This window comes from Ranitomeya variabilis, chromosome 1 (genome assembly GCF_051348905.1).
Source record: "Ranitomeya variabilis isolate aRanVar5 chromosome 1, aRanVar5.hap1, whole genome shotgun sequence".
In the NCBI taxonomy this organism is placed as follows: Eukaryota; Metazoa; Chordata; class Amphibia; order Anura; family Dendrobatidae; genus Ranitomeya; species Ranitomeya variabilis.
The window spans coordinates 43,705,063-43,718,792 of NC_135232.1; the positions used below are offsets into that span (position 1 = coordinate 43,705,063).

The 13,730-nt window shown below is 45.7% G+C and overlaps 1 protein-coding gene across 2 annotated transcripts in view; it reads left to right on the forward strand.

Moving 5' to 3' along the window:
• Positions 1–13,730, forward strand: part of MALT1 (MALT1 paracaspase) — a 117,007-nt gene that overhangs the window by 75,876 nt on the left and 27,401 nt on the right. For both annotated transcript variants that reach the window (XM_077282839.1, XM_077282847.1), the window contains 2 exons: positions 1,376–1,399; positions 3,694–3,897. In XM_077282839.1, the coding sequence (XP_077138954.1) occupies positions 1,376–1,399; positions 3,694–3,897 (228 nt within the window). The remainder of the gene's footprint in view (positions 1–1,375; positions 1,400–3,693; positions 3,898–13,730) is intronic.

Consider the following 13,730-nt stretch of genomic DNA (forward strand, 5'->3'; position numbering starts at 1 on the left):
ATCTAGGGCTCCGGCAGTACCCCAGAGCTGTCAGCAGGTTCATCCCGCCATAGCCGGGGGCAGGATCATGTTATGTCTCCACCACAGATCTAAATGACACCTAACATTGGCTGTCACCATTTCATGATGCTCATGGTTAGGGTGGAATAAATGTGCCAACAGGTTTCCTTTAATGGCCTAACCTTCAAATAGTAGTGAGGTGACTCTGATGACCATAACCCAGGCTACACAGTAAAGGAGAAGCTGTAAGAGAACATGTAATACAGGTCAAATCCAGGGAGTTTTCTAAACTTGCCTGAATTATTTCATCACATAGGAGCTTCTGCACTTAGGAAAGGGAATTTTGTAGACAAGCTGTTGCAGGCACTTACACCTATACTATGCTCCCAGCATGCCCCACAATCAGTACAGGGGTATGTAATACTACGCTGTGCCCGTCCTACGGGCTGAGTGGCATCAACTATTGGTCATATCTTCTATCTTCTATCTGTACACTGCACCTAGGATTTACTACTGCATTTTATTCTGCTTCACTTTTCCCTTTTCTTTCTTGATTGATATTGAATTATGTTTTGCCTGATTTCTTTTGCCATTGCTCTTTTCATTTATTTCCACCCTTCTCTTTTATTTTCTCTACCTCTCTCTCTTATTTTTTTCTCTCATTCTCATGTTTTGTTTTCCTCTTCTTTCTTTGTATCTTTTTTCTTTATCTCTTTCTTTTGTTCACTCGATTTCTTTTTCTTTCTTACTTTGTTTTTCAATATCTTCCTCTTTTCTCAACTTCCTCTATTTTTGTTTCCTTCTTAACTTCTTCCTTTCCTGCTTTAGTTTAATTTTATTTTCTCTTCCCTCTTTTATTTTCTCTCTTTTTTCTCTCTCTTTATTTTTTTCTGTATTTCTCTTTCTATTTCTTCCTTTCTTTCTCATTTTTCTTCGTTTCTTCTTTTCTTTTTTCGTTTCTTGCTTAACTTGTTTTTTTTGCTTCTTACTTTCTCTTTCTTATTTCGTTTCTTCCTTCCTTTCTTTCTCTTTTTTTTACTTCTTCTTTTCTTTCTTTGTCTCTTTCTTTCATTCTTTCTCTCGCATTCATTTTCTGATTTAATTTTCTTTCTTTCTTTTTCTTTCTGTACCTCGCTCTTTCCTTTCATTTTCAAAAATCTTGTTTACATTTACTTTGCTTGATTTCTTAGTTTCTTCCTCAGTTTTTGTTTTCTTCTGGACTTCTTTCTTTCCTGCTTTAGTTTCTTTTTATTTTCTCTTTTCCCTTATTTTCTTTTCTCTTTTCTTTTCTATTTCTTTCTTATTTTTTTCTCAATCTTTTGGAATATGGAATATTTATGGGAAATCTAACACGATATATCTTATTGTTTTGCAGCAGACACTGACGAGCCCCTCTTTGGTAAGACATGATTTTATAGAGCACACTGTAGTCCATGCTCCACAGTCCGCAGCATTTGTAGATCTTCATATGTAAAACTCTATTGTATTAGTGCAGGAGAATCGGAAAGTAGCGATCATGCAAACGTGGCCGGATGCCATTGATTGCAGATAACAGCAGCCAGTCCTGTGCACATGGCCCGTACAGTGACTCACATACTATGAGGCGCCATGTAAATATGTCTCAGTGACACAAGTCTCTGTGCTTGCTCAATACTTTCCTCCTACAATCACTGTATTACTTTGTTATGACCGATGTCTGATGACTATGCTAAGTCCGAGGAGTCATTCTACATAGATATAAAATGTGTCCATGTGTTTTTTTAATGTTTTACTCTGGAAAAGATGGGTAAAAAAGTATGAGTTTGCAAGTATTTGTTTTGGTACTTTTGTATATTTATTTGCTAGTTCTAGTTTATGTGATGATTGGTTTTGAGATTACATGTAGCCATACCTCTCAGCTGGTGAACGCAGGAAAGTGGGACGAGTATTGCAGCACAACGCCGCTACTCCCCTGACCTCGTCCACCCACACACAAATATTGCACCCAATGAAGCCCTATAGAGTTCCCTTCCAATGCCCCACACACAGTATAATGTCCCACCACAGTGCATTCTTCCACACAGTCTAATGCCCCCACAGTGTCCCCCACACAGTATAATGCCCCCAGTGTCCCCCACACAGTATAATGCCCCCACAATGCCCCCTACACAGTATGATGGCCCCACATTCCCCCACACAGTATAATGCCCCACAGTGCCCCCTACACAGTATGATGGCCCCACATTCCCCCACACAGTATAATGCCCCACAGTGCCCCCTACACAGTATGATGGCCCCACATTCCCCCACACAGTATGATGCCCCCACAGCGCCCCCACACAGTATAATGCCCCCACATTGCCCCCACACAGAGAATAATGCCCCCACATTGCCCCCACACAGTATAATGCCCCCACAATGCTCCCCACACAGTATGATGGCCCCACATTCCCCCACACAGTATGATGCCCCCACAGTGCCCCCCACACAGTATGATGGCCCCACATTGCCCCCACGCAGTATAATGCCCCCCACACAGTATAATGCCCCACATTGCCCCCACACAGTATGATGCCCCCACTGTGACCTTCAAACAGAATGATAGCCCCATGCAGTATGATGCCCCACACAGTATAATTTGCCAACAGTAATCTCGCACATTTAAAGCTTCCACAATGCCCAATATACAGAATAATGCCCCCCAAAATCACCCCCATACACTGTATCATGCCTCCACACAGTATGATGCTCCTACAGTACCCCCACACACCATTAAGCTTTAACACTGCCCCCAAAACAGACTCCTAGGCAGATCTAATAGCGCCCTGCCTCCCTACCATCCCTATATTGGTTCCACACCAATAGCAGGAACCTGTATATTCCTAGAGCTAGGCATTGAATAGGGAAGGGGGGATAAGCACTGGTCAGTCCCCACTGTACACTAAAGAGAAGAATGGAGACAAACAACGGGAACAACTTATCTTGAGTAGACTCAGAAATGTAACACAGACGTCCTCCAACAGCACCAGAGAGGAAGTAAGCTGACTGCTATAGCTCCAAGCCTTTACAAGGGAAAATGTGAATATCACCGGTGACTCCCTGAAGCAGACTGGGAGTCTATAAACACCCAGGTCCAGGTGTCTCAATTAGAGCCAGAGGGAGTTTGCCACTGGGTCCAAAAGTCAGAAGGATTAAGAAGGCGTCTGCAATGCCAAATGCAGAGACCTTCTGGAGCCAGACGCAGAGCGACTGTCTGTAGCGTCTGACACACCCGTGACAACACTGTATGATGCCCCTACAAGCCATAGCCATATAATGCCCCCAAAGTTACTAGCACACACAGTATGATGGCCAGTATTGTCCCCAAACAGTACTATACCCCAACAGTGCTTCCACATAGTATGATGCCCCCAAACATTACAATGTGCAACAGAATGGGCTAAAGAAAACCTCATCTATTCCCAATCCCTCTATGAGCAGAGCAGACCTGCACCGATCTATGTTGTATGAGGTTTGGCGCAGCTGGCATCATCTAGTAATGTTATTGCACCTCCTTTGCCAGGACTCTGACATTGTAGAGAGAATGCAGAGGCTGGACGGTGTACACTGTACCGAGGATACATGTAGCACGTACCATGTTACACTATACCCAGGAGTACATGTGCCATGTTGCAGTGTGGCCTATTGTAATAATCAGATTGTGTATCTTTCCAGCAACGGACAAAGTTGCATTGCTGATCGGGAACATGTCCTACAAGAACCATTCTCAGCTCAAAGCCCCGATGGTGGATGTATATGAACTTACAAACCTGCTCCGACAACTCGACTTCAAGGTGGTGTCACTGCTGGATCTCACCGAGGTGGAAATGAGGAACACGGTGAACGAGTTCCTGCTATTACTGGATAAAGGTGTTTATGGTAAGAGGCATCATATCGGATGTGACTAAGGGCTGTACACAGAGCTCCGTATATGCCACACTGGATACAATGCATCCAGATCTGTACAGCTGAGGCTGATGTATGCAGCTCACAGAACATTGTCCACACTGGATACAATGCATCCAGATCTGTACAGCTGAGGCTGATGTATGCAGCTCACAGAGCATTGTCCACACTGGATACAATGCATCCAGATCTGTACAGCTGCGGCTGATGTGTGCAGATCACAGAGCATTATCCACACTGGATACAATGCACCCAGATCTGTACAGCTGCGGCTGATGTGTGCCACTTAGAGTCCGACACAACCTCGGTCTTCCAGCTACCGGTGTCTGCGCTCTGCAGGGAGGTAGCCCAGTCGCAGCTTTTCTCCCCAGTTCTTTCCTCTCCTTTGCCTCGCTCTCCTGCACGCTCACTACTATCTGTTCTTCCTTCTGTATTCTCTTTCTCCAGGAGCTGCAGCACTTCTGGCTGCACGGCCACTTCAGTCCTTCCGACACTCATTGTCTGACTGCTCTTTCCTCTGTCTCTCTGACAGACTGACTCACTTTCCCTCCAAACCAGAATATATATATATAGGGGAGCCATCCATAAACTGTATCAGGGCTCCCCCTTCTGGCCTGGAGTGTGAACATGTTGTATGCTTGTGATTACCTGATAAGAAGAATCCTTATATGTGTACAAGATATCACAAAGTGGATATGGTGGACCGCGCTCAGGGGTACGTGCTCTGTGGTAATGGGCAGCAGAAGGCTTATAATAGTATACGATGAATAGTACCTAGATCACTAATATGTACACAGACCTGCTGTGACTGCTGCAAGAATCTAATGACATAGAGGTGTATGCCTGTGACGGCTATACAAATGGTGCTTACCTAGCTGTGATTGCTGTAACACTCCAGCGTCCTAAGTAGACCCCGACCTGGCGTCCGCGGTAGGGTAAGGTGCGGCGTCCGTGAAGGGCGGGGGAAGTAGAGGAGGACTCTGCAGCTGACGCGGTACCTGGGAGCCCCGGCCGAAGGCGTCCCTGGTAACCGCGAGGAAAAAAAGAGATGGCCGCTAGCGCCGGCTCGTAGGTGCCTAAGAAGTGACGTCACTAAGCTACGGAGCGGCGTTGGAGCCAAAAAGGTGGAGACTAACGGTGGTGGTTAGTCTCCACCTTTTTGGCTCCAACGCCGCTCCGTACCTTAGTGACGTCACTTCTTAGGCACCTACGAGCCGGCGCTAGCGGCCATCTCTCTTTTTTTCCTCGCGGTTACCAGGGACGCCTTCGGCCGGGGCTCCCAGGTACCGCGTCAGCTGCAGAGTCCTCCTCTACTTCCCCCGCCCTTCACGGACGCCGCACCTTACCCTACCGCGGACGCCAGGTCGGGGTCTACTTAGGACGCTGGAGTGTTACAGCAATCACAGCTAGGTAAGCACCATTTGTATAGCCGTCACAGGCATACACCTCTATGTCATTAGATTCTTGCAGCAGTCACAGCAGGTCTGTGTACATATTAGTGATCTAGGTACTATTCATCGTATACTATTATAAGCCTTCTGCTGCCCATTACCACAGAGCACGTACCCCTGAGCGCGGTCCACCATATCCACTTTGTGATATCTTGTACACATATTTCTTTCCCAGGGTAGGCACAGATCCTGTGTGGTTCCAGCAGCTAGGGGTGCCTATTTGATCGCCCATTCATCCTGTCACCAACTCTACCCCCCCTCCCCTTTTTCCCGTGTTGTGGCGAGCGCCATAGTGTGTGTAGTTCTTTTAAGAATCCTTATAATAATAATAATAATAATAATCTTTATTTATATAGCGCCAACATATTCCGCAGCGCTTTACAGTTTAACAGTTTCAAACACAACAGTCATAGGTAACAATGTTAACAATACAGTAAAAAAGCAAAATAAGACAAAATAAGACGACCCTGCTCGTGAGAGCTTACAATCTACAATGAGGTGGGGGAGATACAAAGCACAGGTGTGTATTTACAATGATGTATTTACAATGATGATCCAGCCATCTTCAGGGGGTGGGGGGTAGATGGAGATAGTGAATGGGCTACACACAAACACAAACCTAAAATGACTGATTAGGGAATGTGATAGGCCGCTCTGAACAAATGAGTTTTGAGCGAGCGCCTAAAACTATGCAAGTTGTGGATGGTCCTAATATCTTGGGGTAGAGCATTCCAGAGGATTGGCGCAGCACGGGAGAAGTCTTGGAGTCGGGAGTGGGAGGTACGGATTAGTGCAGAGGTTAGTCGAAAGTCGTTTGCAGAGCGCAGCGGTCGGCTAGGCCGATAGACAGAAATGAGGGAGGAGATGTAAGGGGGTGCCGCACTGTGGAGAGCTTTGTGGGTGAGAACAAGTAGTTTGAATTGTATCCTGTAATGGATGGGCAGCCAGTGTAATGACTGGCGAAGAGCGGATGCATCTGAGTAACGATTAGCCAGATGGACGACCCTGGCTGCTGCATTAAGGATAGACTGGAGAGGGGAAAGTCGCGTGAGGGGGAGGCCAATTAATAGAGAGTTGCAGTAGTCCAGACGGGAGTGGATTAGGGCGACAGTGAGAGTTTTTGTTGTCTCCATGGTGAGAAAAGGGCGGATTCTAGAGATGTTCTTTAGGTGTAAGCGGCACGAGGGGGCAAGAGATTGTATGTGGTAGGTGAAGGAGAGATCGGAGTCAAACATAACACCCAGACAGCGTGCCTGCTGCCTAGGCGTTATTATGGTGCCACCCACAGAGAGGGAGATGTCAGATTTAGGGAGGCTAGTAGAAGGCGGGAGCAGAAGAAGTTCAGTTTTGGAGAGGTTGAGTTTCAGATAGAGAGCGGACATGATGTTAGAGACTGCGGACAGACAGTCAGTGGCGTTCTGTAGTACAGCAGGGGTAAGGTCATGGGCTGACGTGTATAGTTGTGTGTCATCAGCATAAAGATGGTACTGAAAGCCAAATCTGCTGATGATCTTTCCAATTGGGGCCGTGTAGAGGGAGAAGAGAAGGGGGCCAAGGACTGAGCCCTGAGGTACCCAGACAGTGAGAGGAAGAGGAAATGAAGGGGAGCCGGAGAACAGAACACTGAAGGAGCATTCAGAAAGATAGGAAGAGAACCAGGAGAGAGCAGTGTCCTTAATGCCTAGTGACTGGAGCCTAGAGAGTAGGAGATGGTGGTCAACAGTGTCGAAAGCTGCAGAAAGATCGAGGAGAATGAGCAGAGAGTGGTCACCGTTACATTTTGCTGTCAGAAGGTCATTGGTCACCTTGATGAGTGCAGTTTCTGTTGAATGTAGGGGGCGGAACCCGGACTTTGAAGGGTCTAGGAGGGAATGAGTGGAGAGGTAATGGGTAAGGCGGGAGTAGACTAGGCGCTCCAAGAGTTTAGAGATGAAGGGGAGATTGGAGACCGGTCTGTAGTTGTTTGCGCATGATGGGTCAAGGGTGGGTTTTTTAGTAATGGAGTAATGATAGAATGTTTGAAGGAGGAGGGGAAAATGCCAGAGGAGAGGGAGAGATTAAAGATTGTAGTTAGGTGAGTTGTGACGACTGGAGAGAAAGACTGGAGGAGGTGTGAGGGAATGGGGTCGGTGGTGCATGTAGTCGGACGAGAAGAGGAGAGAAGCTTGGAGACTTCTTCTGTGATGGGATCGAATGTGGAGAGTGAGCCAGGGGAGATGCAGGGAGGAATGGGAGTCATTGCACTTGGTGTCTGGGAGCGGATTTCCTGACGGATATTGTCTATTTTCTCTATAAAGTGGGAGGCCAGGTCATCAGCACAAATGTCTGTGATAGGGTCTTGTGCTTTTGGCCTGAGGAGGGAGTGAAAGGTGTCAAAAAGTTTCTTGGGGTTGTTGGATAGTGATGAGATCAGAGTGGTGAAGTAGGTCTGTTTGGCGAGGTGAAGGGCAGAGTTATAGGTCCTTAACATAAATTTGAAGTGTATGAAGTCTTCTGGGGTGCGAGTTTTCCTCCATAAGCGTTCAGCACACCTGGAGCATCGCTGGAGAAATCTGGTTTGCGATGTGAGCCAGGGCTGTTTCACTCTGTGTTTGGAGGTTCTGAGGGTGAGGGGAGCTACTTGGTCTACGGTGCTTCTAAGAGTGTTGTTGTAGTGATGTACAGCCAGATCAGGACAGGAAAAAGAAGAGATTGGGGACAGTGATGAGTGTAAGGAGTGTAAAAGTGTATGAGGGTTAATGGTATGTAGATTTCTGAATGTGTGGTAGGTAGGAGGGTGCTGGGGTGGGCGAGGAGTTGTGAGTGTGAAGGAGAGAATGTTGTGGTCAGAGAGGGGAAGTGGTGAGTTATCTAGGTAAGAGATTGAACAGAGCCGGGCAAAGACCAGGTCCAGGGTGTTCCCGTCTTTGTGTGTTTCAGAGGTTGAGAGCTGTGAGAGGCCTAGGGAAGTGGTTAGTGATAGAAGCTGGGATGCAGATGTGGAAGTGGGGCTGTTAATGGGAATGTTGAAGTCTCCCAGGATAAGGGTTGGTAGTTCTGAGGACATGAAGTGCGGTAGCCAGGCTGAGAAGTGGTCCACGAAGTGGGTGGGTGAGCCTGGGGGCCGGTATATGACCGCTACTCTGAGGGAGAGGGGACGGAAGAGCCTGATGGTGTGGACCTCAGAAGAAGGGAATGAAAGTGAAGGAACTGGGGGTATAACCTGGAACGTGCATTGGGGGGACAAGAGTATGCCGACTCCACCACCAGGTCTGTTAGTGGGTCATGGGGAATGGGAGAATTGTAAGCCACCATGGGAAATGGCAGCAGGGGAGACAGTGTCAGAGTCTTGGATCCAGGTTTCAGTGAGGGCCAACAGATTGAGAGAGTTGTTCAGAAAGTAGTTGTGCAGGAAAGGAAGCTTGTTACATACAGACCGTGGATTCCAAAGGGCACAATTGAAAGGGAGAGGTGAGGGAGTGCAAGTAATATTAATAAGGTTAGTATGGTTTTGATATGAGGTAGGGTAGCGGTTGAGGTTGGGGGATGGGGGACCGGGGTTGGGGGATATGTCCCCCGAAATCAGTAGGAGTAACAAGATAAAAAGCAAGTAATGTTTTGAAATATTTGAAGGTTTTTTTTTTTGTGCAGTGTGTTTGGGTAAGATGGGCTGAGGTTTTTCAGGAAGGTGAGAAGTGTACGGGAGCTGTACATGGGAGATGGAAGCAGTGAGGAGCTGATGTGTATGAGCTTCCAAGCGTGACATCACTCTCCCCATGAGGAAAGCAAGGCCACTGTGATGACCATGACCCTGGGGCATCAAACTAGCAGATGAGGAAGTGTGGCAGTTAAAAGGGACACCAAACTCCCTAAGACCAGTCACAATCACACCGTTCAGCATCACATGGCACAGCTGAGGTCACTCACCAAGGTGAGCAGCACTGCACTCAGGATGTGCAAAAAATTAGAAGCATCGGCCTACGGAACAATCCATTGGTTCTTGAACCATAAGACAATAGGCTGCTATATGACCCGGGGCCTGAGACCTCCAACAGAAAATGGTATGAGATGTACCCCTTGAAATCAGCTATGACCCTTCCTGGGTCTTTATGCACTGCTCAGCTATGAACTTGGACCCCTTGTTTTGCATATCCCAGGAAGGTGACCTCAGGGTCCCTTGTTTGTTCAGGGAGTTATCAACAGCAGTTTCTTTCCACGAAGTTCACAAGGTCATCTTCATTCTGTTAATCTCTTTGGGCAAGCCAGCTTTAAACGGACTTAGGTACTGAGTGGATAAACCGGTCCACTACCACTCTTTCCACCATCTGTGCCGGAGAGTAGGCAATTTTTGCACCAGGTGAAATAGGTGGAACATCTGGGACCGGAGAGGCTTGTCCATTTGGTAGCGCCAGAGGTGCACCCATTGCACCCTGACTGCTAGGGTCATGCCCAAACATGCTGTAATCTCCCCCTTCAGCTTGCCGTACTCCTTGGCATCCTGCACAGTAAGGTCATAGAACGCTTTCTGCGGTTCCAAAGTAAGGTACTGAGTTAGGAGCTCAGCCCATTGCTCAGGGGTCAGTTTCTTCCTGTCTGACACCCTTTCAAAGACAGTCAGGAAAGCCTCAACGTCATCCTCCAGAGTCATTTTCTGAAAGGCCTCCCGTACTTTTCACCTCACATGGCTACCGCCACTTTGACTGGCGAGAGGTGCCTTCTCCCTTGCCCAGTTTCTACCAAGCGAGCCATCTGCTGCTAATGCTGGATCAGGAGTCTGTTAATTTCTTTTTGGGCCTTCTGCTGCCGTTGCTGCCGCTGCTGCTGTTGCTGCTACTGCTGCAGATTGGTCTGGTGCAGTTGCTCCTCCATACTTTCAGAACGTGTTTGCAATGTTGTAACTGCCTTTACCCAAGACATTCAGTCTTTAAACTGTAAGCACTTGTGCTCCTTGGTACCTAAGGCTACTTTCACACTTGCGTCGGTACGGGTCCGTCGCTATGCGTCGGGCCGACATACCGACGCACGTTGTGAAATTTGTGCCCGACGTGAGCAGCGGATGCAGTTTTTCAAGGCATCCGCTGCCCATTCTAAAGTCCGGTCGAAAAAGGCGGACGCGACGGACAAAAAACGTTCACTTGAAGGTTTTTTCGTGCCGACGGTCCACCAAAACACGACGGATCCGTTGCACGACGGACGCGACGTGTGGCCATCCGTCGCTAATACAAGTCTATGGGCAAAAAACGGATCCTGCTGGCACATTTGCAGGATCCGTTTTTTTTTTCCAAAACGATGGATTGCGATGGATGCCAAACGATGCAAGTGTGAAAGAGGCCTTACCCTCGCATTTAATTGTAGGGTTTCAGCTCTCTGGTAATTACTTGGATACGCACATGCACAGGGCTTTTATATAAAAAAAGCCAAAGGTTTATTGTTCATCATCATCATAAACTTTATGGCTCCAAAATGAAAACAGCCTTCCTTCAGTACAATTGCAAAACTTAAATAATCTTTTCTTCAGGTAGAACGAACAAAGTAAATGAAGCAGCCTCATCAATCTTGACATAACAGGCAGAATTAGCATTAAAAGTGTTCACCAGATAAACAATTTTGTACAGCCCAAATACCACTCTGCTGAGAAAACCCAGCTGCTGTTATTAGGCCTGTAAGCCCCGGGCTGAATTGTGGGAATAACCTTTCCTACCCAGACTCTTTGGGATGCTCCTAAATCCCGAACAAAAATCTAGTCCTATCTATCTATCTATCTATCTATCTATCTATCTATCTATCTATCTATCTATCTATCTATCTATCTATCTATTATCTATCTAGCATCTATCTATTATCTATCTATCTATCTATCTATCTATCTATCTATCTATCTATCTATCTATCTATTATCTATCTATCTATCTATCTATCTATCTATCTATCTATCTATCTATCATCTATCTATCATCTATCTATCATCTATCTATTATCTATCTATCTATCTATCTATCTATCTATCTATCTATCTATCTATCTATCTATCTATTATCTATGATCTATCTATCTATCTATCTATTATCTATCTATCTATCTATTAGTCTATCTATCTATTATCTATCTATCTATCTATTAGTCTATCTATTATCTATCTATCTATCTATCTATCTATCTATCTATCCTTCCATCTACATCTCTGTGTATGTACAGTACCACGTGCTGTAATCATTGCGGAGTCATGTGCATAGTGTCTCTCGCCCTTGCTTCCTGTGGTTTTGCTTTGCAAGATACAGTAGACTGATAATATTCTGCTTCCTTCTGCTGGGTTGTACAATTGTTCTGTTCTCACCTTTTCCTTTTTTCACTTGTTGATTCTTGAATTTGCACACTGCCCCAGTGACTGCTCGACCATGACAGCCATATTTACTAGGTATGCAAACTATAAATGATCACACTCCCTCACATTGCAAAAGTATGTAGCACCCATGGGAAGTCTTGAATGATAAAAATGATAATGACATGATATAACCAATTCTTTATCACAGACAAATCCTGCTCATATTTCATAGAATAAATCCAATGACCATTATGCTGACTGGGAAAGGGGCTATCTAGTTTAGAAAAGGACAGCGAATTAATGGTTGTTCTCAAGATCTTTCTTCAGGGGTGCACCGCTCCTCTGCTGGTTGGGAGTGGTGCGCTCCTGATTGATGATGGCCGCACCACTGATCCGACCTGCGTGCTCTGCCGATCTTTAAGGGTGTAATGGGCACTTAAAGGGGTTGTCCACTACTAGGACAACCCCTTCTTGATCAAATTCTTTGGCCCCCATAAAACAATGAAGCCCATACTCACCTCCCGTGCCAGCGCCGTGTCGGCAGTGTCATCACTCGCGGTCCTGGGACTTCTGTGCATTTGTTGTGACGCCGGCACCCAATCAGCACTGACGTCACTGTCTCCACCTTCGGAGGAATCGAACGTGGAGAGGAAGTCCAGACTGCAGCTGATCTCGGATTTCTTTTTGATGTTCAATTCGACAGGAGCCGGGGATAGCCAGCGCTGATTGGGCGCTTTTTAAAGTTGTCCTATCCATCGATTTAGCCAGCTTCAGAGCAGTGCTTACAAGCTCTATAGCAAAGAGCGTCCAAGTACATGCTCCTTGTCTAAGAATTCGTGCACCTCTGATAGACTGTAGCGGTGGCCAGTAACAAAGGCAATAAGCAGTAAACTATAGAATTAAGAATCCTCCTTTATTGAGAACAGAGATGATTTTTAATAAGAGGTAAATTGCAAAGTTGCTTGATTTGACAGTTTTATTAATCATGTTGAGCCACCCCTTTAATGAAATATTGAGGTTCTCCATTCTGAACCTTCATCCCTTAGGGCTCTTTCAGACGTCAGTGATTTTTCATTAGTATTTCATCTGCCAAAACTAGGAGTGTCTCCAAAACACAGAACAGGTGTTACTCTTTCAATTATACATTTAATTTGTAAGTTCCACTCCTAGTTGGCATTCGAACGCTGATGAAAAATCACCTTACATCTGTATTAGCTCTTATCCTGAAAAGAGAAGATCTCCAAGAGCATCTCTTTCCCTTGAATTTGTGCATTGCACAAACAGCGCATTGATTTCAATAGATTCTGTGCAATGTTCAACCTCCACAGTAGGGAAATTTAATGTTTGCAATAAAACTGAGACTTCCTTGATCGATTTTTATCTTGTGCCATTTACATCAGTTTAGCTTCCTGTGTGTTTTACATAATTGTTGGATGGTTTCTACCAGAGCTCAACTCTCCTGCACTCCTCCACAACATAGCTTGTAATAACTAGGCAAAGCAGGCTGAGCTGTGATTGTTGCCTGCTGCTGCTCAGTGATGTGAAACTGAAAATTTCGCTATATTGATGCATATGGCAGAGGATTATCTTCTGCCATATGCATCGACAGAGCCGCATTTGAAATTTTACATTAATGATTTGGCAGCAGCAGGTAACCAAGACATCTCGGCTCTGTCTTGTTATTACAAGATCTGTTGTTGATGAGTGCAGGAGAGTAGTGTTCTGCTCAAAACCAATCAACAATGATGTAAACCACACATTTTGATACAGGAAAGATATATATTTTGGTACCATGTTAGCCAGTAGATAGAAAAATATTTAGAATTGAGAGTCCTCGGTGGTTGATACCTTTTAATGGCTAACTGAAAAGATGGTAACAAATTGCAAGCTTTCGAGACTACAAAGGTCTCTTCATCAGGCACAGACTAAAAGAAGTTCTGAACAATCACATATTTATGCACAACATAGCACAAAAAACAAAACAAAACAAAAAAACCCATGGATAAGACAGGTGACATGAAGCAGAATTACCATGAGTGATAAACAGTTATGTC